The sequence below is a fragment of the Pieris rapae genome, chromosome 10, assembly GCF_905147795.1.
Source record: "Pieris rapae chromosome 10, ilPieRapa1.1, whole genome shotgun sequence".
NCBI lineage: Eukaryota > Metazoa > Arthropoda > Insecta > Lepidoptera > Pieridae > Pieris > Pieris rapae.
The window spans coordinates 7,897,597-7,924,942 of NC_059518.1; the positions used below are offsets into that span (position 1 = coordinate 7,897,597).

General features: G+C 32.4%; 1 protein-coding gene across 1 annotated transcript; it reads right to left on the minus strand.

Annotated features, from left to right (window-relative positions):
- Window positions 1–549: 549 nt before the first annotated feature.
- LOC111003590 lies at window positions 550–26,097 on the minus strand. The gene is made up of 12 exons (XM_022274193.2): window positions 25,563–26,097; window positions 24,558–24,749; window positions 18,144–18,290; window positions 16,038–16,226; window positions 14,406–14,556; window positions 13,924–14,055; window positions 13,280–13,447; window positions 10,226–10,415; window positions 4,868–5,019; window positions 4,052–4,167; window positions 3,198–3,362; window positions 550–3,018 (listed from the first exon to the last, which is right to left on the minus strand). The coding sequence occupies exons 1-12, from the start codon at window positions 25,834–25,836 to the stop codon at window positions 680–682; spliced, it is 4,215 nt and encodes a 1,404-aa protein (XP_022129885.2). The 5' UTR covers window positions 25,837–26,097; the 3' UTR covers window positions 550–679.
- Between the last annotated feature and the right edge of the window lie 1,249 nt (window positions 26,098–27,346).

The window sequence follows — 27,346 nt, forward strand, 5'->3', positions numbered from 1 at the left end:
ATTTGTAATCCCTTTGCTCCCTTCGAGAAACCTTACAACTTACAATAGAATTATTAATACTGATTTCGCTATATCACGTACATATTGAAATGTTCCAACATATTCAAACAATTGTAATTAATCTAATTTAAAAAAATATTTTTTTTTTAAGAAAATTAAATTAAAGACATTGTTTAATGACACATAAAGGAAAGAATATTACTACTCAAAAATTCATGTAAAAATGTACAGTAAATATTTGTTTTTTAGTCGTATTCATACTATATAATCGTTATTTCGTACGAATATAGCTATTATACTCCGAAATGGTAGTCGGTGGAAGTAGGGTGAATATGAAGGGTTAATTTTTAATGCCAAATTAAAAATAAATAAAAATAAAATTTAAAATTAGTTTTCTCGGGTGGCCCTTATCAATTAGATTCACAAACATACCTAATGTTTTTATAAAAATCTGTCAACTGGCTGTTTCGAAGAATTTGTCTACAAACAGACTTGTTTACATAGGTCTCAAAACAAACCAGTTAAAACTTTAGGAATCAATAACCTTTATTCAATATAATATACGTGTATAAGGCACAGATACACACAGTCTGTCAAGCTTAAAATAAGGGTAATTATCGAAAATAACATTATTCTAATTAATTATTATATCACTTTTCATACTTAATTATTCAGTTACTCATTTCGGATCCGCTTTCTTAACGGTTCCCGTACTCGTTTCTGTATCATTAGATGAACCAGACGTAGAATGTTCTAACTTACTATCACTTTTTGACCGGCTCTTTACCCTGTGTAAAATTACTCCGGGCTTCTTCTTTTGTTTAACTTTTATTGCCTTTTCCAGTGGCCTACTTATACTCTCACTGCGATTTTTCAATTTATTTAATCCAAAATTCGGTTTAATTTGTGCAGTTTGTTCTAAATTACTTATATCTGGTAAATGCAAGTCGGATACACAGACGTAATCACTACTGTTTTGTGTCTGAACTGTGTTTAATTTTACAGGAACAATCTCCATTCTTTTTAAAACTGTTTCGGGTCCCTTAGAGTCTAAAACATCCTCCGACGGTGATTCTACGCGACCTACAAGTTCCTGTATTAATTTGTCTTCAAATTCATCTTCCTCTATGTCATCAACTTCTTCATCGTCATCGGAGCAGTATGATGAAAAAGATGTTATTGAACCTGAATGAAAGTCATCAGGTAATCTTACTCTTGGAACATTTGACGGAATTTCTATTTGACTTAACGATGGTTTTATAATAATCTTCGGTTCGGGAGAAATATCGCTCGAGGCTATTATAACTTTTGGGTAGTCTCGATGGGCTAAAAACGTGTTTAAATCTTTTTGCTTGTTGAGTGGTTTTAAATCATTTCTATTTTCAAATGACTTTGATTTAGCTATTTCTGAACACGGTGATAAATTATCTATGTTTTCGTAGTTGGGACCAAAACTATTATTTCTAGGAGAATCAAACGACGATAACACTTTCGTATTCTTATAAGCGAGGCGTCTGTCTAAAGTTGTGGTTCTAGGTGGAGGTTGAGGAGGAAATTTTGGCTTTTCAATTTGATTATTAATGCCTCTAAAACTTTGTAAAGTTGGTTGAAGTGAAAGTCTTTTCTGTGATTTGGGCAAGTCTGGCAATACTTTAGGAAAATTTCGTCGTTTTATTGTAAGCAATGCTTCCTCTGGTGATAAAGGTTGAGTTTGCATATCATCCCGTGATGTTACATTGATTTCGTTTCTAAATGTAACTGGGGGAAGTATGTTCATTGCTTCCCGTTGTAATTGTTTCATTAGTTGCTCATAGTTAACATCCGTGACCGGATCCGACGTGGAATGTTTATGAGATATTTGTAAGTTTGGTTTTTGTAGTGAAAGTTTGATTTCATTTTTGTACGTTTTTTCGTCTTTTTGTTCATCTGTCGTAGTTTTAAGCGGCTTAATAACTCTTGAGTAAGTATCATCAGTGACAGTCTGAGACCTTTGCAATTTATTTTCAGTACTTGTACCTTGGACTCCTTTGTCTATATAATCAAAAGACCTAGATATTTCAATAGGCTCTTGATTTAAAATAGAATTAGTTCGTGCTGAAGGTGTAGCATCGATGGCAACTGATACCTTCTTTGATCGCATGCTATCAGTCTGACTTTTGATAGAATCATTTGACTTGCTTGTTTTACTGTGTGATTTTTTATCACTAACAATGGAAGAATGAGAATCGAGAGCAGAAGTTGATGTCGTTTTTTCTGATGTTCTCTTTTTATAGTTTTTTGACAGAAGATTCGTTGGTGTTACTGCTATTTTGTCTATTTTTATCTTTTTCTCTGTAAGAAGTTCCTCAGATCTTGTGAACTGCTTAGCTGTATTGTTGATATCGGAATTTGATTTTCTTAAAATATTTGGAGAACACCTATGCATGACTTCATTCGTTATCCAATCCCTAACTTTCGTGTGTGCGTCCAAGGTACTTGTGGACAAATGCCTTCTTAACTGAAATCGTTCCCTGAAACCACCCGAATCATCGGATTTGGGGGTTTTACACTCCTTATTAATTTTCTTTTTCGGTATTTTCATCGACTTAATAACGCTGCAGCCATTTTTAAGCTTCTGAAGGGCACTTTTGTCGGAACTTTTCTGTCCGATTATATCTACTTCACCTATTTCCGAAGGACGCTCAAGAGCTTGAAGTCGTAATCTCCGCTTTTTAAAATACAATACGCCGCATATACTTACATTTACCGCCAAGAATAGAACAGCCAGGGAAATAATGAGGGTGACGGTTGTACTCGACGTTTTAGCTGTATTTAATATGGGTTTTTCGGTGTGCTTTTCCATTAAATGCGGCGGGACGGGTCTTGATGGAGTTTTGATGGACTGTATCTCTCTATATATTGCATCTGTGTCCGGTTTGTGCTCGGGTTGCGAGTATGGCCGCAATTTGCCGTACGATGACATGCCATAGTGGTTCGTGTTAATCACTGGTTGTGGAGACCATATTTTTCTGACCGTATCTGTAATTAGGTTAAATACACAATACATATAAAAAAATGTATAAATAATATGAAAATATTTAACAACATTTATGTGAATGTATCCTAATGAGCATTGTTATTTTTTGGTTTTAAGCCCTATTATTTTGTTATATAAGAATGTAAGTTAATGTTGCCTTGTGTTTTCAGTATTTTTTTACCTAAAGGACTTTTATGAATTGGTGGCGGCTTTGGTCGAACCGTAGTGCTCGGTGTGAACGCGTAGAGCGGATCTATGACATATCTGCTAAGTTTTTTTGGCAGCTTTTCAGTCCAAAAATTTGTGTAGTTCGACCGGTACAGACTATTTATCGAGGGCGGGATATCTGGAATATTGAATAGAATGAATTGATCCTTTTTGATATAAAAAAAATTATCTGAAACTTTGAAGAGTCAACTTAGTTATCTATATTCATACGAAAGAAATCTGAACAACAAAAATTTTAACATGGTTACAAACACATACAAGATTCTTTTTCAAAAGGAATTAGGCCTTTGTACTCATTTTTCAAAGGGATTTTGACAACAATAATGATGCTAATTGGAAACGAATATTTAAATATAGGTTATTTTTATTGAACATATAAATGTATTATGGGCAATTGCTAAATGAAATGAATTATCTAAAGAAGCATATAATAGTGTTTCTCTTTCACCCGAGTACTAAACCTTTGGTCCTTAACCGTAACCTTTGAGAGTTTATTGCCAGTTCTTCTCTTCCGTTCTACGCCCTTGATTTGAGAACTGGCAGTAAATGTAAAATTAGATTCATTTAATATTTGTTTTTTTTTATGTTCGTGTACATTATGTTACCTATATGAATAAATGAATTTTAACTTTGACTTTGACTAACGTAAAACGTAACGTAAACGTAAAAAATAATTAATTAGATTATTTACGTATCTGCTTCGAGTGGTATTATAAACTACTCCGTCGACCGTAAATGAGCATATTTTTATAAAAATGCTTTTTGTTTTACTCTTGAAATGTTGATAAGTTTAATATAAATTCTTACCCAGTTTTAAATACGGCTGATGATCTGCATTGTACTCAGGCCACTCAACGTTGTATTGGTTCCATACTTTTCTGTCTAAAGTCTGATATTCATGGACACTCTGTGTGTTTGGAGAACTGAAAAAAATTCGTATTAATCGATATCGGAAATGCGTTTTATAATTCTAGGCTTTGGCTTGCATCACTTCTAAACTTTAAATAAAATCGTCATTTCTTTTTTGATGGCCTAACTTATAACTTATATAAGACTGATCCTGTGATCCTTAATATGGTAACACTTAAAGAAAAATCATTTGAAGTTCAATCATTATTCAATATTACCTTATTCATAATTTGAGAGTGATGCAAAACCGCTACGGTTATTCTTAAATATAACTTAAAGATAGGCCAGGCCTACCTTATATTAACGTCACCATTGGTATGGTAGAGCATTTCTAATATATAAAAAATACTTTAATTAGCTCAAAACAAATATTACATTCTAAATACAATATTCGCTATGGTTAACCTTTTATATATTATACTTCTAGCGAGCACTAGCGTTTAAACTAGGCCTAGTCTTTAACTGAAACGCTAGTTCCTTCCAGTGTCATTAAGAAATTGGTAAAGTTGTCTGCCATAAGATGTTTATGAATTTTTATTGTTTATTAAAATATTGAAGGTAAGTATATATTTTAAAGGCTTGTTTGGTGGGTATGAAACCCTGGATTCCAGGTTGCTCTACATTATAAACATAAGAATTAAACCGTTACACGTAAGTAGTATATATATATATATATATATATATATAATATACTATACTTATACTTCACATTACCCATTTTTGACGAAGTTGGTCCACAATCTCATAACAACTTCACTAAGTAGTTTTTCCCTCAGGGTGTATTCGGAGTGGAAATGCGTATTAGCGCCACCTAACGGCACGCCCAACACATACGGCAATTCTTCACCGTGCACGCTTTTATTTAACTGAAATAAATAATATAATATTACGTTATCAAACATTTCCAATGAATCTATGCATGATAGTTTATTAATTAATTATCATATATTACGTATATTTTTCAAGCATTAAAAATTATATATTTATACTAATAATAAATATATATATGTATACAAATAGGTCAAGTTCGTTGATTTTGTGTTATGTTAAAGGGAGGAATCTCTTGAAATTGTTACCACGCCTCCCGTCCATAGCCAACAGATGGAACTGTTGGGTTTTAGTGATTCGGTGTCCATTGCGCCATACGGACTGAAGGGATTTACTCTTAAGTAAATCTAGTTTCTAAGTAGTCTACTTTTTTCTAGTTTTAGCACACCTAGTGTTAACACTAAAAAACTAAAACACGAACTAGTGATAAGTTGAAAATATGAAATAATAGCGATGTAAGTCATATCTAAAGTATTCCATATTAAATTAATTTAATAAAAACTCAGACAACGAAACGCTACACTATATATAACAATTATATACTTTTTTCAAAAAATAAAATATTTCCAACTGCAAAATGCACTTAAAAGTGTTAAAATTACAAAACTAAGCATACATAAAACATAATTTTAGTTTAGTTTGACGTATAAAAGTTTTAATGTTTTATTTGGGTCGATAAACATGAGACGAAAGAACTCTGCCTTATACATAAAACACATCAAATTAATAGCCCCCTAATTTCATTGCATTAAGGGTCAGTAATAAAATATTTGACCTCCATTGACAAATGAACAGCACCAAGGAACATGTGCAATTTATAAGCTAACCTAATTTTAACAACACTAACCTTAAAATGCTTATTCGGAAAAACAATATTGACAGCAAGGCGAAGCATTGGCACATCACCAAACCGTAAGAGTTTTCTTTCAATATCGGATATGTACCACGGGTTTATTTTAATTTACAAAATATTTGTCGTTTACACCCGATTCCAGTGTCGTATGGAGACGTTTCGTTATGATTAAATATCGCAATTTCATTAAATACAATATTTATATATAATATCATTAAATGCAATTACATTAAATAAATAAGAATTTTTAGAATTTCCTATCATAATTTTGAAATTCCACGCAGGTTAATTTATCGAAACTATTTATTTATTTATACTTTATTACTTTATTCAAAAACATAGACATTACAAAAATAAAAATGAAACAGGTTACAAAAGTTATAATACAACGGGCGGCCTTATCGCTTAAACATGTGAAACAAAGAAAAATAAACACCAACAGAGGTTGGAGTATAATAAATGCAAAATAATTAACAAGAAAAAACAAAAAACTCAATATAACACGTTACTATAACTAATATAAAATAAAATCTAAAGAAAAACTATATAATGAGTTAACTTAGTAAATGAAGTACAGTTTACTTAAATTAATTAGCCACGTTAATTATTTGCATTGTTTACTAATGCAATATTCTATTGTAAACTAGAACAAAGGCTTGTTTCAAGTACACTGTTTAAGAATTTATTCTCAAATTCTAAACACTGTTAAACAGCTGGTTACTTCGTGACCACAACTGAGCCAGTATGACTCAGCTCTAATACCCAAAAATCGACATTGTGTGTGTGTCAATTCCATGTAATAATAATAGCCTTTTTTATCGGACATTTCGGCGTATTCTTTATTTTTATTTTTCGTAGATTGATTCTTTCTTCCATTTCTGATTGTCCGCTTGCCAGGTGGCAAAGGCCTCCTCCAATCTACTCCATTCTGGCCTTTCTAAGGCCACTCTACCCCATGTTGTTCCTTAACCTGGGTAGAGTTTGTTTACTGTTTTCTTTATAATGTTGTTTTTTATTTATTTTTGGAGGGTTTTGGTCTACTGTTAATTCCATGTATATAAAAGAAATGTTTTAATGAAACAGATATTTGAGCAAAACAAAATGTATCTGAATACGACCCTGCCGGGTACCAATATCGAATGTAAATATTTGGAGCAACTTGCAGCCGATATTACTTTCGCGTTTCATATCTGATTCGTTGCTTAATATTTTGTTTATACGTAATTGGATGAAACTCGCGAAGTGCTATGTACTCAATTTAAAATATTACAATAGGGACATTTTTATTCTTCATCAAAGGAACAGCAAAAGAATTCAACTTAAATTTTTTTCTAAATTTATAGGTTAAGTACCATTATTTTATTATTTATTTCATATATATGGCTTATAAAACATTAAAATTATATAAATAAATATTTAATAAACTTACACAGGCTTAAAACGGGCTATCGATGTGAAACTAAAGACTGTGATTTCTGAAGTATCGTTAAGCTTATTTCTGATTTGGGCTTAAAGCATTTATTAAGTATAATTGGAGCGTCCTTGGTACTGTACAACAGTTCTAACACCCCACGTGGCACCATGGTATATTAAACATTAAATTACCCAAGAAGTTCATGTGGATACAATCTTGAATTTGGGAAAGTGTTTGCCTTAGCCAAAGAGACTACATTATGAATCTGAGGCAATCCAACTTCTTGATACGACGGGAACAATACGCTTTATGAGAACTAAATCTTTTGAGTTAGAAACTAGTGTGGTGTACTGAAGTGCGGTATCTAGTGCCAATACATTACGAAACGTTAAGTTAATAATATATATTAGTATAAGCTAGAATTGTAGAATGTCAGCATAATATTACTTATTTGATTGTAATTCATTTAAAATCGTTCTCTGTTTTGTGTACTTTACAGTTAAGATAACAATTGGAATCTCTAAAATATTTATTAATTATTATATAATTAGGAGAAATATATAAAACACAGTCGTGTTTGTTATTCCAATTATTGCTTCTTATTCCAATATCTGCGGGACCGATGTGAATTATATCTTTTTTGGTGGATTATTTTTTCGCTCCGAATATATTTCGCACAGAATAAGTAATAAAATATCGGATAAGTTATCGAATAACAATAAATTATTAATAAATTTTACGAATACCAACAGCATATGGTGCCACCTGTTGACAAAACTACGCATCAATTTACATCGAATTCAGATTAGTTTAAGAAATTCCGATCTTGAAGTGAGGCAATTGATAACCAGGCTTTAATCTTGAACGAAGACATGTGTTACTTTATCAAAAAATGTTGTATATCTGAAACAGCTTTAACATGCAGTGTCGCAATGTTGGCGCTAGAGAAAAGGCTTTAAGTGTAAAACTGCCATTCTTCTTTCGCAATAACACATTTCTGTATTTGCAAAAAAAGATATATTAATCTTATTACCTTAATGAAATCCTAAATTTTAACTAAAGTTAACACGATATTATTAGAGGCAGGACGAAGTCAGCCCGGTCAGCTAGTAATATAAAAAAGCTTTGTTATTACAATGTCGTTTCAGTTTACCGTAGCAAGAGACATTTAGCCAAAAAATCATATTTTAATTGCAACGTGATGGTTTTAAGTACCTGTTGAATAAACTTTTAAAGTTGTTGAAAAAGTTTTTCCGTTCTGAATATTTAACAATGATAATGGAGTTTTTAAAACGTCGCTTTTCGGTCGGTGAAGTTTTAATACGGCCTGATAATTTCACGATGGAATAAAATAATGCGGTTGGATGGCAGATGCTATATGCGTTGCAGTATTGAATTAAATTATTATCTTTTAAATTGTATCGGTGTAGCGTAATAATTTAAACGGCGTTGTGTTTATTCATGAGCAGGAAAATTAAAATATTTTAACCTACATCCAAAAAACTAGCTGTTAAAATTTGAGTATCATCTATTTCTGCTAATAGGCACATGAACAAATTAGTAAGAGTAAGTATGTTTGTCCACCTTTAAATTCTCGTTCATACTGAGATGATGTTTTTGGATTAAAACAACTTAGCGAACAGTTTTATTAATCTAAGTATTTACGAATTTTTGAAGAAAGCATGTATTGTAATTTTTTTCTTATTAAATAAATGTTTGAATTGTTTAAACTATTTTAATAGATATCTATATATATAAAAGAAAGTCGTGTTAGTTACACCACTTATAACTCAAGAACGGCAGAACAGATTTGGGTGAAAATTGGTACGGAGGTAGCTTACAGCCAGGAGACGGACATAAGATACTTTTTATCCCGATCGACCGCGTTCCCGTGTGACTTGACATGACACGTCAGTCACTATAAAACGTGGTACCTATAACAAAAAAGAATCAGACTTGGAATAACAAAACTCAAATGATAGCTATGTAATTGACGTATAATGACAGCTATGTAATGACGTATAGATGAAAATTTGATATTTGTAAGAAATCAATATTCAAACTATTTCTATTAAATAAATAATTAACAATTATAATGTAATGATAGTGCCATTGCCCACTCGTATAATGAATGATTAATGTAGGTATTTAATTTTTTTCCAATAAAAAAAACTGCTTATTAATTCCATTAAGGCGGAACAAAGTTCGCCGGGTCAGCTAGTTTTATTATAAAGGCCACATATTATCATGCAACTATTTACAGACCTTTTGACGTTTGACATCAAAAGTAAATTTATCTTTGAATATTAATGTCTGTTTATATATCTTAACATATATATATTTCTTGTGTGCGTGTGTATGTGACTGAACTCCTCCTAAGCGACTGGACCGATTTTGACGAAATTTTTTGTGTGTGTTCAAGGGGATCTGGGAATGGTTTAGATTCACAATTTTGTCCGCTGGACAATGTTTTTTTAATTAATTTTTAATTTATTAGTAGTTGTTGATTTTGCAATGTTTTACATTGGATCCGACAGACGGCGCTACCATCGCAGTGTCAAATTTTAAATAATATTCGAATTTTAGTCTGTCCCGACAGTTAGCGCTGCGATCAAAAAAAAAGTTTTGTTATCATAGTGTTATTGTAGACCATGGGCTGGATCGTTAGATATTGTCATAACATTTGAATTATAATTTTCATCAAAATGGTCCAGAATGTTTTAGCTTATTAAAAAAAGTTTGAAATTTTCAAATTAAAGACGTGTAGACAGGACAACGTCTGTCAGGTCCGCTAGTATTTATATAATTTTATTGCTAGCTGATTTTCATTGCTATGTTAGAAGTAATCTGTGTCACCTTATTCTTAAAAAATAGTTCCATTGCATTAACTAAAGTACTGTCTCTTTTCATCAAATCGTAGCTATAATTTGACAGAAAGAGACAAAAGGGTATCTTTACTAACAATGAAAATACATACCGGTGCATATTCCGTGCTGACGGAGTTATGTGCAAACACATAGAAGTATGACTGTCTGTTGGCCTTTGACTGATAATTGGCCAGGCTGATAATAGGCCCCAAAGTACGAGCGTCACTGAACAGGTTCAAAATCACATCTCGATTAGTTTGGACTGACCAGCGTTGCGGGTCTACCTTGGATGTGGAGTATCTGAAATTTAATTATAATAATTAAGAACTAGCGTTTCACATTCATTTGTTTGTAAGCATTAGCAGCAGGCATTAAGGTTTTAGGTGTATATGAATCATCTGTCAAAGATCATCGAATATGTTTTATATTTTCCACAGATAACATTTAATTGAAACATCAGATATATTAGTGATAACGCGAATACCTTTTTTACAATTATAATAAACTATTTCATAATCTTTCACTAATTGTAATGTAAGTAATGGAATAAATTTAGGGTATACCTATAACAGAAGTATATTTATTATTTTATTAATTAAAGTACACCACATCATTTATAATGCATTTTCTCTAGTAGTAAGTTACAATAAGGCAACGATGGCAGAACGTCGTGAAGCGCATCACATCTGCCCCTTCTATCACCACCGTAGCAATCAAGACCTCTCTGTCAAGAGCGTACCGAATAAGAAGAAGAAGAAAGTTACAATAACTGATAAATATTCTAAAAACATGAAAATTATGGTGAACAAAAATGAAAAAAATATTACACTTGTCAATTTTCGTTTTTACTAGTAATGTTATTTATGCTTACGTGCCTAACAATACGGATTGGAGACCAGATGTGTCAATATATATGACTATGTCAAACAGGACATGTATGGACCGAGTTCTACTTTGATTGAGATCTTCACAAAAAATAGTCTTCTACATAAAATTCTCATGTTACAAAGATCATTTCCATCCTCCTCCATATGAATTGTATTATGCACATTCAGTAAGTTTGAAAATCTGCTACTATCTAACCCCTCAGTGATAAGTGTGGTCCATCCCTTAACATATATTTTAATTTTTTAGACGATTTTTTTTTTGTTTTTATTTTTTTATGATACAAAAATACATACAACCCTTAAATTTCATCCCTCTAGAAATAACCCCTATTTGTTTCTTTCTTAATAAACTTATGACATGAACTCTGAGGTTTGTGTAAAAAAAATTCAGAACAGCCTAAAAAGTTTTCATTGCGGAAAACCGAACAGTCTCTGAGTAACGTAGAAAAATGTTCCTTGTTCGTATATATAGGTAATAAACCGGTAGGTTAAGTAAAATTACAATCAAAAGAAACGAAGTTCGCGGGGGCACCTAGTTTTCTATATATAAATACCACGTCAGCAATTTGTCTACAGTATGAGAAGTTGAGAGCTAATTGAAAATTCCATCCTTCAATTACATGCTTCGATGCATCGTATTACGGAATTGAATTTACAACTGTTTCTAATTAGAGTTAAGACGGAAAAAGGTTAACATTTCTTAGAAGCTTCTATGAGTATTTGCTATTACACTTAAGGCTTTAGCCTATAGCCTGTAGTAAATACGTATACTAAATCATCCACATGCTTTGTTTTCGCACTTAACTATTGATCCGTTATCAACCACTCACAAATTATTAGAACACTAATATCGCAACTAAGAAATGGTGGTCAGTGGTAGACGAGTGAAAATTAAAGTTTATATGTAATAAAGTATAGTGTAGACCAACCATAATTACTCATGGGTATAAAATCAGTTTACGGCCTAATTCAGACATAAAAAATTAATTTAAATCGAAAAGAGTTTTCTTGAAAACACTGTGTCACTACAAATATATATGTATATTGTTTGATGATGGGACAAGCGATTTGAAAACCACACAATTTAGCCCATTAACATTACTAAATTAATAACAATTAATTTTCTAAATTGGTATTTGTGCAAGTTTGATGATCATGAAACAGATACAAAAATCTGAGTCCAAGACCTAAAATGGTTGTAGTGTCACTGATTCATTTATTACATTTTATCTAAGAAGGCTATTTCATTTTCATTAAAAAATGGTAATTTAATAAAAGTGTATATATTTAATATAGGGTTTAATTATAAAACAGATATAGATAGATATAGCGTATGAACTCAGAAGCCTTTCAGAATCAAAATAACAGTCGAGCGTAACACGTGCGTGAGAGAATTATTTCCTTTTTTCTAATGAATTAAATGATCTTATTTTTTTAACTTCTATGCACATAAATATATCAATAATTGTAAAGCGGTTAGGTTGGCAACTGGCATTTTATCGTCTGCGATTACATCTTCTTTTGGTTTTTATAAATAACAATAAATACTAATTTTATATTTGTGAATACATTAAGATAGGAAATAAAATATAATTTGATACATAAATTACAAAATTTCTTAGAATTATTAATTATCCTTACTACAAGTTTTATTTTCTAAAGCTGGCGGTAACAATGAGTTAATTAACGAAAATTGGTTCCAAGAACGTCTGGGTATTCCACAATAATCTAATTTGGATTGAAATTATTTTATTGAAACAGAATTGACTAATGAAAATGGAAAGGAATTGAGAAAGACGCGTATAATTATTTAGAATCTTAAATATTTATTAACAACCTATATTTTTGTGTTCTTAACAAAAATTATCATAACTTTACAACGGTATTAACATTTGTAACAATCGACCGATTTGGTAGTAAATGAAAAAAAAATTGGCGGAAAATTTATGGCCAGTTCTTTTCTTCCGTTCTACGCTTTTGATTTGAGGACTGGCAGTAAAAATAAAATTAGAAGCATTTAATGTACATTTCTTTTTTTTTGACGTTCATAAGTGTACATAAAGTTACCTAAATGAATAAAAAAAAGTAATCGTAATTATGCTAGTCGTTTGAGTTTTACATTAAATATAATAGTTATTAAATGCTTATATACTAACCATTAGCTACCTTGATATTTTAAATAACCAGAAAAAATACAGTTTATTTCAATTAAAACTTACTTAAAGAATTACAGAATTTTTGAAGTGACTAGAAGACATAAATGATAATATGACTTACTGTAACAATATTTCTTTTAAGGCAATATCTTCAGCTCCGTCGTAGACAATTTTTGTATACTTCCTGATGAAGTCATCTCTCTGGTTTTCCAGAATTCCGTGGTCCAACTGAATCACTCCAAAGTCATGGTAGCTCTCTAGTTCCGTCACACCACTTAGGAGTTGATACCTAGAAAAATGTGTAAATTATTAATTACAGTATTAGCTGATCACGAGTCAAGTCATCCACTTCTGGAATGTTAAGGCATGCTAAGATCTACCTGATGGATAGAAGAAGAGAAGAGCAACAACTAAATAAATAAAATAAATAAATAAATAAACTTTTCTACTCTTTAGAATTTTACTTACATACTACAAATACTTTAAGCCTTTAATAATATTCCAATTGCTCGTTTTTTTTACATCTCTTGGAGATGCAGACTTTTATACAGACAGATATATACTTTTTTATACAAGTTTACAACATCATTATGTTCTTAGATGAATGAAGTTTACAATATTCAATATCTGTTTACCCTATCTGTTCGATATTAAAAAAATATGTTAGATATATGTATGCCTATAGCCGATATTCGCACCTGCTAATACAATGGAAAGATGACACATTAATTCATTGTCCGGTTATAGCAATATAATTTGACTCACTTGCTCAGTAAATTAGGAAATGATTCCATGGTTTGGGCAGGTTCGCTAGGTATCAACGATCCAGCCACTGCCGGCCCCAACGGTGTCTCGAATTCACGGGACAATATCTGCACTTTCTTTATTTCTGATAAGCTGAAAAATGTGGAGAAATATGCTACTATCATCTTAAAGGCCGGCACACAAGTCTAACAATATAAAATTTCGAGCGATACGTTTCAAATAAAAAGAGTACCTCGCATTTGCCCATTGTTTTGTTTAATTAAATACATTTTATACATGGAATAGTTAAATGTTTAAAGAACACAATCATACTTGTGCTGAATACGTGAAGCGACCCTACGAGCTCTTTTAATTTGAAATAAAACAAATATTCACCCTTAGTAACCCCGTTTTTCATTGTACTAAAAATAAAGCAAATACACTGGTGATCATTACTTCTCTATTGATCTTAATAGGGTGGTTATAAAATAATTTCCACGTACGGTTTATTCTGCAAACAAGTCATCATGTTCTTAGAGTTGGGATTGCAGCCGAGACTCTGAGCGACTTGTAGTGTGTACTGGGTTGGATCTTTCGTCATCGCGCGGTCTGACAATGCTGATCCGGACATAAGTATCGCACGATGGAATAGACCTGGAATTCATGTATTATTATTAATTGTTGGTACAATTTACTTAGCTAACAATGAAAGAACAATGAAAAGTAGGACCAATAAATGATAATTCTTAAAATTTAAGAGTTTATAATAAGCTAATGAAAAATTAATTAGAAATGTTGCTACTAAGAGTAAATAAGGTTAAAAGATAAATCGAAAAAGCAGTGTGTGAAACCAGGCGTTTTTATATATTAAAGTAGGAAAAAAATAGATGTTTGCCTGTCACTGGTTTTATAATAAGTAAAAGAACTTTAGAAAATACAATTTGGCATCCTCTACAGGAAGCTGTTTTTGCTACTCGACCCCATAAAATTACAGTTAAGAAAGACGGTAGTGTAAATCGATTTATCTCGATTGGTGTTGCCATACTTAGGTTGGTCAACAACTTGAAAAACTCTTGTATTTAATGGAAATTGATAGAAGACAATTTTGTAAATCTAAAAAAAGTTTTGCATAAACGTTGGTGTTTGTAAGTCCATGTAAAAATGTGGAACGCGACTGATATCTTTGATATATTTTAAAGGTTTCAGCATGCCTCCTAACAATAGTGTAACAATAGTTTTACCAAGTATCAAATAACAAGTCTTTTGTCAATGATGACCATTATTAATCTTTATACAAAAACTAGCGGATCCGACAGACGTTGTCCTGTCTACACGTCTTTAATTTAAAAATTTCAATTTTTAATAAGCCATTTTGATGAAAATTATTATTCAAATGTCATGACAATATCTAACGATCCAGCACATGGTCACACACGATATAACACAATGATAACAAAACTTTTTATAAATTTCGGAACAGACTAAAATTAAAATTCGAATTTTATTTAAAACTAGCAGACTCGGCCAAGCGTTGCTGTGGCTAAGGTTTTTGTTATATTACATAGTAGTAAATTAATCAAGGGAAACCGTAGGAGAACTTATGTGAAACGTTGGTACCACGACACGGACCTAAACTAAACTACCTTTAACTCAGCGCCATCTGTTAGAATTGTATCAAATATTAAACAAATGTTAATGTTATCGTAATTTTAGTAAGGATGCCTATTTTTTTTGAAAATGAAATATAGCCTATGTCACTCAGGAATGATGTAGCTTTCCAACAGTGAAAGAATTTTTCAAATCTGCCAAGTAGTTTCGGAGCCTATTCAATTCATACAAACAAACAAAAAATCAAACCTTTCCTCTTTATAATATTAGTATAGATTTGACACTGCGATGGTAGCGCCGTCTGTCGTATCCAATGTAAAACATTCCAAAATCAACAACAACTAATAAATTGAAAATTAATTAAAAAAACATTGTCCAGCGGACAAAATTGTGAATCTAAACCATTCCCAGATCCCCTTGAACACACACAAAAAATTTCGTCTAAATCGGTCCAGTCGTTTAGGAGGAGTTCAGTCACATACACACGCACACAAGAAATATATATATTAAGATAATTATAAACATACCATTTGATATAGGCGAAAGCATCAAAAAATTAACGCATGCCGCCCCCGTTCCGTGGCCCATTAGTGTCACAGATTTCGGGTCCCCGTTCAGGTCCTCAATATTATCTTTAATCCATTGAAGCGCAGCTAGCTGGTCCAACAAACCATTGTTTCCGTACACATGCTCGGTCAGGCTTGGTTTCATAAAACCTGTGAATTAAAATCAACAATTATACTTATAAAAAAAAACAAAAAGTAAGTAGATTACATAAGTTATTAAACAACGGGCGTCCTTGTCGCTAACAAGCGATTTCTTCCAGACAACCCTAATATGCTACTGTAAAAAAAATAATCACCTACAGAGGGTAAAGTACAAGAAGTGCATAATTAATTAACAATATGAAACTCAAGAAAAAATATAAATAACAATATCTATAAACAAACATGTTGAGTGTATAAAAAGCTCTGTCATAGCTTAATATACACTTATGAACGTCAAAAAAGAAATATACATCGTATGCTTCTAATTTTACATTAACTGCCAGTTCTCAAATCAAGGGCGTAGAACGGAAGAAAAGAACTGGCAATAAACTCTCCGCCACTCTTTTTAATCGCCAAGTTTTACACAACGTTTATGAACCGCATAGCCACAGCTTGCTTCGTAAATTAAGTAATTAAATACAAATTACAAAAATGGAATGCAGATATGCAGACTCTTTTCCTTTTAATATTTGATACCATACTCTTATATATTATAGAATAATTATATGTTTAACTGGATATCTACAAATATCGATAAGTTTTAAGAATATGTCCTAAATAAATAACATTTTAAGATATATGTGTCATTCAATTTCGTGCTTATCTTAATATAATAGGATTCGTTGACACAAATAGATACCATTAAAAAAACCGAAAAATTAATTATCTACCTAATTATGTAATTTGCTGCTTACGAATTGAATATCATTAGCAATGCCCGTAAAGACATAACGAGGAAAGCTTTTAAATTAATTTTACTTATTAATTATGATTAAGGGATAATTAGTTAATTATGTTAAACATATATAAAATGGATATTTTTGTGAATATCGTCACTCAGTGTTTGATGTTTCAACGTTAACGTTCCACTCACATTTGATAAAATGGAAACCTGCGCGTTTTTCTTCTTATCTTTCTTATCCGTGATGAGTGCTAATCCATTCGGCCACAGAAGGTTTGGACATCGGTATGACTATGAAAATGGAATGAGACCTGAATTCGAAAATGGAATGAGACCAGAATTTGAAAATGGAATGAGACCTGGATTTGAAAATGGCATGAGACCTGGATTTGAAAATGGAATGCTGCCAGCTGGAATGGATATTGAAAATGGAATGCTACCTGGAATTGAAATGGGATTTGGAAATGGAATGAATCTCGACAACGCCATGATGCCTGGCTTCGGAAGTGATTTTGAAACGGGACCCACGAATGGTATGAGTCGTGGTGGTTTAGGGTATTTCGGCCAGTTTGCCAATGGAAAGGAATACGCCGGTAGACATTTAAATAAAGGTGCTAGTGGGGTGGAATCTCATGGAGTACATAATGCGGCTGGCAAGCATTACCATAACATTGGTTCACATCACCACCATTCAAAATCTATCAAGGAAGAAGATAGTGATGAAAGCCATAACATAGGAGGTGGTGAAGGCTTTGATAACTCAGCGCACTCTGGTGCTGGATTTAAGAACTATCAAAATGTAGCGGAAGAATATGGAAACCAGTTTGCTAATGGGGCAGCGGGTGTTAGGATGTAAACCAGTACAAATAGTTTTAAGTTGTGTTAAATTATTTAAGTCTTTTACAAGAAAATAAATTACTGTAAATAAATGTTCTAATTTTATTACGAATTGTACGCCACCTAGAGGTTCTCTATTCTACTACCGGCGAAACGATTCACAAGATTATTGAAACTTAGGAACAATTGATTCCATCCGATATCTAATTAGAGATTTACGCAACACATTTATAACAGTCATCAAAGTTTTCATTGGTATGACATAGAAAATTCTATAACATCAGTTGCTATGAATTCTTTTGACAGCCACTAACGAAGCCTTATACGTATGTACTGCTATAACTCACCCAAAATACCAAGTCGAAAATTTACAGTGACTACCATAATATTGCCATATGATGCCAAAATTCTGCCATCGTAGGGATTGCCCGAGCTCCATTCAAACGAGTCTCCGTGTATAAACACTAAAACGGGGAACTTTTTCGCCTTTTGCTCTGAAAAAAATAATAAAAAGCTTTGTACACCGTACATAATTATTTGTGACATAATAATTAAAACTTAAGGTCTCTAAGAATATAATGTTGAAGTTAAAATTGTGGCAAAAATTTAAACAATTTTCATTTTGTTAATTGCGCCATCTGTCGCACTGTTGTGACATTACGCACTGCATAAAGCTTTTCGCTTCAGTAAGTTATCATGAAAATGCTGGTTGAGTGTATTGTGAAGTAGTGTAAGAGATATAAGATGTTTGACCTGCAATAAAATCCTAAGGGTTCACGTGTAATTAAATAGATGCCGCCAACATATAATAAATATTACCGATAATCATATCGATTTTTTTATACATAAGAGGGTATTAAAATAAGCAACTAGGCTAATGTATCTATTTTTGTCTAGATTTATCTGTGTAAGTAATTCTTACATTTACTAAGCTTTAAATTGAGGATAATTTTACGTTACTCTTTTATTTACGTGGCCTACATTATATTTATATATCTGCTGTGTCTTGTTACTAAAAAATCTCACTTTTCGTCTCACTAAAAATCAATCTCAAAGATGACCTGATTATCCAGTGATAGTGTAGGTATACTACGTATATATTTCACTCTTCAATATTATTAAGTGTGAGTATTTACAAACGTTTCATTCGTTTAAATTTTATTCCCAAATAGCCTGATTTTACGTCGTTAATTTTCTTTATTTAACGCAGTTTTGAATTTAGAATACATTCATACACTTCTAAATATACAGTTAATTGAGAAACCGATCATTGGCGCCATACTATTTATATTCGAGGGTGTCCAAATTGTTAAGTGGAACTAAAATAGACGAACAGATGTTAACACGGTTAATTGTCTTGCTGAAATTTCTCTTGAAACTCGAATGTATTGTAATCGACGGTGTTTAAAACGTATGTCAATAAAATACATTTATATTTATTTAATGTTGATTTTAATTAAAATTATTATACCAAAATATATCTCAACTAGATGATAATAGCGTTTAAAATATTTCAGCAGTGCTATTTCGTACCCTATATTGATTTACAAATGAGTTAAAGTTAGGTACCTACTTTATATAGCACCGATACCAATTTAATTCTAACCTAACTAACGATAATGAACTCGTAGCAAATTAGAATTAATGTGCCAATATTAGGATAATAATGGCCATTGATTGTTATTGTTTTTACGACAAATTTATTACAGAATATATATCAGAATAGAAACCTCTATTAATTAGGCGGTAGGACATGCAAAATGACTACGTCGCAACGTTAGACAACTCTCTCTCTCTGTCTTTAATTGGCAGCTCATGTCTGAGCGTCGTGGTCAGCAACGAAGCTTCTAGAGCGGACTGTCTTTTGCGAGTGGCTTAGTTAGACAACTATCAACGATTCTAACCGCTCTACGAATGCGGTCATTGCGAACATTGCCGCTAAATTTTTAATCGCTTTTTTGACGAATGGCAAATGCGGTAGTTTATAAATATGTTACACTAATTACTGTATATATGTTTAAAATTGCCATGAAAAGCTTGTTAAATAAAATAGCGCAGGTAATGTTGGCGTTCAGCCAATGCTACCGAAATTAAACAGCTATATCGTCTTTAGGTTAATTAAGTTATTCGTCTAGTAATTAAAAGTAATATATACTGTAAACTACCGTACTTTATAATAAAAAAAATATGTATTTGACTACAAAAGTACATATTAAAAAGACCGCTATGAGCCGACCGATATCATAAAATAAAATAAAATAAATAAAAAAGCCATTTATTTCCAGTATTTAACTCTCGTCTGGAACCCCAAGTTGGGTGTAGGCCTCCTCCAGTGACGCCCATTTATCTCTGTCTTCAGCTATTTTACTCCAATTTTGACCAGCTATCGCTTTAATGTCGTCTTCCCATCGTGTAATAGATCTACCTTTTGTTCTTTTGCCTAGTGGGCCTTTCCAGAAAGTTACTTTTTTAGTCCATCTATGATTAGTTTGCCGGGCAACATGTCCTGCCCACTTCCATTCCATTTAATTATTTTTCCAAATAAGTGTAAGAAGGCTATTTGATTTAACTTACTAGAGCCATTCATTATTCAGGCTTTAATTTAACTTAGCTTATAAAATTCGCACCAAACCTTCGCAGTAACGTATTTATACTTTAATTTTTAATCATTTATCCAGGTTCTCTGGTATCTTTATTTATTTTAAAGCTGTAATTTATTTAAAAGCCGTTAAAGACCTTATCCTTTTATATATATATATATATGTCCTGCATTTGCGCATCCCCTGCCCTAAATGCAGGACTCGACCCACACCAAAATCTCTGCTATTCAGAGACTGGGTGAACAATACCCACTAAAACACCTCGATAAATTCCTACGAAGCCGCGTTACAGAGGCTCCGGGGTCGCTGTCGCATTCTACCGGGATATAGACCTACCCCTAGTATATATGAGTTAAACAAAATTTCTGTTAACATCTACATTTATTGAGAATCAACCGCTAAATAATACTTGCACAAGTTTGTTAGATTGATGTTTGATGCTTGGAAGTCTACTGTCTCTATAGAGCTCTTGTCGGTTCCAGGTATGACCTCATTGTGAAATAAAGACACAGTCTGTACGCTTCGCAATCTTAGCGTAAGATTTAAACGTGTAGGGGATTTGATATACAGGAGTAACGTTTCATTAGCCCTTTTATAATCTACAGAATAAATAACTCTTTTTCATAAATTTAGGGTTATGTATAGTACTTCTTAACTTTTCAGCTCATAATGTAATTAATTGTTTATTAAAACCTAAACATAACAATAAAATTTATAGTATTTACAATTTTTTTAACTAAGTAACACGGGCAGCATTTCCTCGTTGTATTGCGATACTTATTCGTTGAGCGAGGAAAGCCACAGTTCTGGGGTCCCCGGTACTATCTACAGGCGCCAACTCAATACTTAAACATCGTATAGTAATCTTAACCTTAAACCGAGAGTTTTTTACGTTTGTATACTTGGAAAATTGGAATGAGAATGGGACTAATAAAAGTAGACTAAGTCTCCAACTAATATTTTTATTGAATTCTGTGTTTTAGAGAGTACGACATACATAATACTTAACAATTATTTCGATTATATACATATATTAAAATAGCGTGGAGCACTGGCACAAATTAATAACACCGTCAGCTGCTGCGAACTATGTGCGCCGCCATATTGGCCTTGGCTGCTATGACGAGCGCCTTTCACTTTATCCCTACTCCCTGGTCGACCGTCACGCGACATGCGCCACACAGACCAAAAAGTTTGAGACGATGTAATAAAAGTTTCACTTTAATAGGTTTAGAATAAGTAGTTGTTACTCAACTTAAAACCGCTAAATCAAAACACAATAGCGATATAACAGGCCGACCGTTGGTAATCAGATTAGTGAAGTTGCAGACATCCCATCTCACTTGAACGAGCAATTTAAGTTACCCACTGGGCTATTACGGAGCCAAACTTTGACGTTTAATAAAAAATTCATTTTACCTGCCTACTCCAACTTTGTACTCCTTGTAGCTTTAGGCCTGCAGCCAAATTGGTAATTTACGCTCTCCAGTCATGTTTATGACTTGCTGTGGCAGTTGCGTTTCTAATATGAACGCGTTGACTTTCAGAACGGGGATTTTTATCGATTAACAATTACTTGATTTAAGTAATTTAATTTCGGGTTTCTAATTTAAAACATACAACTTAACTTTCATACTTGATTTAGCCAATTTCGATTAAACAAAACCTAATTCATTAATTATAAAATTCCAAGTATATGCCAAGGTCATGAAAACATTTCAGACGGCCGATTGACTAAGAAAATTATATTTTATTAAAGTCGCTATTGAAACATTTTTTTTACATTAATTATTTTATTAATTTGGTGAAAGTTCTTAAACACAAAGAATTAGCGAATTTAATTGAAAAACTAAATTAAAATAAAATGTCGCCACTAACCCCATTCCACGAATAAACAGCCGCCAATCAATCGTTTGTATTCAGTTCGGGTGAATTCTTTAAATAGTGCTATGAAACAGTTCAAATTGCGAAAATGCTTTTAACCGTGTTCATAAATATTTGCTCCGGTAATGCCAATACTAGCTTACTGCTTTGTTATTATAGACTTTGTTCCAAACTGACTCTCTTAAAACAAAACATACGATACTCAGTAACTTTACACCTAGTCTTTTTACTTATTGTTTATAAGTATTCTGGTATAACATTATTGAAATCACTGGGGATTAAAATGCTTTATATTAATTTTAGTATTCTTCACAAGATCCGTCCGTCCAAGTTGCTAAACAGACTTCGTAACTTCGTAATAACAAAACCATTAATGTTGTACGTATATGAGATTTCGATGTAAAAACATGATAAAAGAGGAGAAGAAATTATTATTAGTCGAAAGAAAAATTCTGAGGAAATCTCAAATCAAATCAAAAATAATTTTTTCATGTAGGTAACATAATGTACACTTATGAACATAAAAAAGAAATATACGTGAAATGCTTCTAATTTTACAGTTACTGCCAGTACTCAAAGGGGGTGATTGAAGATTGGTGAAGACCCTACAAAAAAACAAGGAGATCGAGGACCCGATAGGCGAACCCAACATGTCTGATTAAGCCTAAAGACTCCGTTGGACTAATCATCTTCAGAAAATGGGAGAAAACGGGGTGTTAAAAAAGCATATCTCGGAACGCAGTAAGTCGACAGGCCCAGATATCGCTGTAAAGACGCCGTGGAGAAGGACCTACGCAATCTCCAAGTATTCGATTGGCTACCGGTTGCCAATCGAACACTTGGAGATTGCGTAGGTCCTTCTCCAGTAGGAGTGCGATCGGCAAAGGTGGAGTTTCGGAGGCCAAGACTCACTTTGGGTGACTTTGCCAGTGGAGTTAAGTAAGTATTCTAGTTAAAATAAAAATAATAAAGTGTTTACACAAGTAACTGAATGTAAAACTCTCTTATAATATATCTAATTAATACAAATTAAAATCTGAGGCCAAGAAATAAAGAGGTTGTAGTGCCACTGATTATTATTATTATTAATAAAATCCAATAGAGATATTGAAAAAATGTAACATGCAGATTCTGTAGTTTTCGATTGGCAATTTCGATCGAGGGTGGAATATCGAAATTACGTCCGGGTCACAAAACACCGATCGTAAAATATGGAAAAGTCGTGAAGTGCCGAAAACGCGTTCGCCTTAGTATGAAATTGCTTATCCTTGATTATTCCGTTGATGATCTCAAATATTCAAAGATGGTCATAAAGTTTGTGTTGTCCAATACGGAAGAATCAATGGTGGCAATAAAAGTATCTCATTTGATAGTTTAAAAAAGAAAGGCCTGTGTTTAGAAAACAGAGTGCATATCATCTAGGAGTTTCTTAAAACATGCAAAATCATTCTACGGTGATGGAAAACACCTTGAAGAAAGCGACATGTATTTAACCCAAAAATCTCCGGCATATGTCAGTCAGTCAGTCACAACATGTCGATAGAAAAATGGGAGTATTTAATTAATAATATAATGCACAGAAGTTTTCATTCCCTTTCGTTATAAGTGTAGTATATCATTATTCTCATTTCTTTGAATTATTCAAAGGACTCATAACTTAATTAGGATGAAAATACAAGTCAGCGTTTAATTGATAGACGATGCTCTATTGTTTGTTCTCAGCATTTGTTTTGGTTTCATTTCAATAACGTAATTTATTGAATTAATTCTGTGGTCATAGATCAGTTTTGCTCTATACATATATATATATATATATATATATAAATTCAGTGTTTCATATTTTAATAATTTAATTACTTGTCCTGTTAAGTAATTAAATTGCAATTATCATTGAATTGTAAATACATATATGCTAAGCAAACTATTACTTCAGGTAAATTTACTAAGTTATTATTTGTGCAAATAATATATGTTCGGCACTTTCTTGCTATGCTATCAAGTAATGACCACCTTCGTGTGACATATTAAGTATTCAAAGTTTTTGGTTCACATTATTTGATATATCTTCAAGCCTGAAAATGCTTATTTTCTACAGAAGCAGTCTAAGACAACATTTTTCAACTTACAACAGCGGGATAAGTAAAACGTAGCGCGATATAGAATATACATACAAATCCAAATATTAAAGGTTTTGTCTCGTTTCCCTTTGCTAACCACACTAGAGTAATAAGGAGGATTAAATTATTTGGAGTTGAGTATCTTCATATAAAAACTTACCTCTATATGGCACATAGATATTTAAATATAAACAGTCTTCGGATTCCTCTTTTAAGAATGGTTTCAGTCTATTTAAATAGTGTTGTCTTCCCAAAGATGGCGGATTTCCTTTCCTGATCTGTGGTAGTATTTGTGGGCAGACCGGCTCGAATCGAGTCGCCATCTTTAGACCAGACCAAGGCGGTGCGCTGACTGAAAATAATGGTTTATACATATTGGTTTAATATTTTATATATACGAAACTAAAAGACCCGTTAAATGTTGTTTTGTCACTTACAACTAACACTACACTTTAATGTTACAAAAAGGCAAAAGTTATATAAGTATTTTTAATGGGTATAAAAAATAAAAAAGCCTGTCAAAAATTTGGGTTCGGCCACGCTTATGTCTTGAGGGTATGGCAAATAATAAAACATATTTTGAGATATAGAAGACCTACCAAGTAATAAAAATATGAAAATCAGTCAATTATTTCGAAGAAGTTTGGTTGACAACGAGAACAAGACGTCAAATTCTGTAGCAATATTAAAAAAAATATTACTCGTTTGAAAACTATTAAAGGAGTATGAACCTTGTAAGTGATAAATTAAATGAACATTAACCACACTATACGTATATACTACATAGCAAACTTTAGAAATAACTCGTGAACTTTACATACCGCACTACTACTTATTAATTGACTGCTAAAACACAAAGAAAGATAACAATTCGACAAGTATTTTATTTTTCTTTAGGTCTTAAAACTGACGACTGAGCAAATATATAACGTATAGATTAGAATTAGCACCTTAATACAAAATCTCTGAAAGCTTCAATAATCATAGTAATTTATATCCCGAATCTAAGGTAACCACCACGCTAGGGATAATGAAATAACTATATCACAATTGGAAAAACATGGCATTACTATGAGAAATAAAGAGTACAAGCTAGAGAAGCAAGAGTACTTTTTATTTTGTTCAGGGTTTCTTTCTTAAATAAGTAGTTTGTTAAACAGTTTACCGGGCGGCATAAATCGTAAGCTCCCCGTTGGTGGTGCTGCATACGGCACACCAAGAAACATTTCAACTAGCTGCAAATCATATTGTCTTCCCGGCTTTACAATCAACCCACGTACCGCCCCTTGTCTCAAATGGTATTCCCGGGTTAATCTTTTTTCTTCGTTCTGAAATCGGCCATCTTCGTACACCTTTGCCTCGTCAACGATCGGTAGCAAGAGTGAGATGGCAATACAAATAAACAAATGCCGGTTTATAAACGGCGTGTGCTCCGCCATTTCAAGTTGCTCTTATTGCTCTCAAAATAAATGTATTTTATGGCTTATTGTGAGTCAGCTGTGGACTTCAATCACAGAACACAATTCACTTTTACTAATTTTAATCGGAATCTAATTTAAATTTGGAATGAAAATGAAGTAAACACTGATACTTATTAAACTGTCACTTATGTGCACTAACTTTTTCACTACACATTCAATACAAATAATAGTTTTGAGTTTTGACAGCACCTCCGGGAGTGCGGTGCGCGCGCGCGTCAGTTACTGGATTCATTCCAAACTGTCCCTGCGTGATTCTAATACCGAAATACATAGGAATGTGCTACATATGGCCGACTAATTCAGCGATATTTCTAAGAAATATTTGACTCATATTAAACAACTTAAAATTTGCACAATATCTTTCATTGCTCTTTGTTCACGGGATTTATAGATTCTCCTCCTACGTTTTATTCAAGTTTGTATAAGCTGTAAAGAACTTGAAATGTTCGAGTTTGTATATTAAATTTCATAAATAAAGAATAATTGATTGTGATAGATTGTGCAGTAGTTCTAAAGGATTATGTATTATCACGTTTCAGAATTTAATATGTGGATGAGAAAATACGATTTAGAAATAAAGGGTCTGCCGTGACTATGCCGTTCGTCAAATTTAAATTCGTTTCTTACATACGGAAGTTGCATTTAATTCAAAAGACCCAGTCTTAATACCCATATTTAACAAGGCCTTGTGCCTTTAAAAAAATAATAACATTTTCATAATACATAGTTAGGTTAAGAATTAGTTAAATACATTTCTAAAATATAACCTCAACATAAAATAACTTTCATCTTAAGATAATATGTATTGTTTCAATTCTTAAGACATATAAACTTTTATTTTTAATAGAATAAAAAGAACGGCCGACAGGCTTACTTGATGTTAAGTGTCCCCGCCCACATACAACGCCAAAGGGGTCACGGCTGCGTTACCGGCCTTTGAATAACGTATCTTAAGATACGTTGTAAGAATGTTCCGCCGTGTAAAACCGGGAACACGCACATATTATAGAGTAAAGTATTTTGGGCCAAAATAACCACGTGCTCGCGGTAAACATCCGGACAGCGGCGAGTTAAAGGAAATAATGATCTCTTAAATTTTTAATGGCATTATCGGACGATTAAACTTAAAAGTGGTGATTGCAAATATTTATTTACTTATCCCAGTGATATAAAATTATGACTGCGCGATTTGGGCCTTATATTTTTTCCCCAAGAAGTAAGATATCAAAAATATTTCGTGCAAAAACACAGCTTTGGCATTCGTAACCCTTCCGTAACATTCTTATATTTTAAATTCAGAATTAAATCGAGTAAGTATTTTCAACATTAAAGCGAAATTAGGTCAGGTAATTAAGTTTCATATCTTAAAAATAATTGTACTTAAATTTAATTAACTGTATTTTAACGAAAATTCCGCGCATTCGGTTCAACCTTCAACGCTTGTACGTAGCACTATAAATGGAAAAAT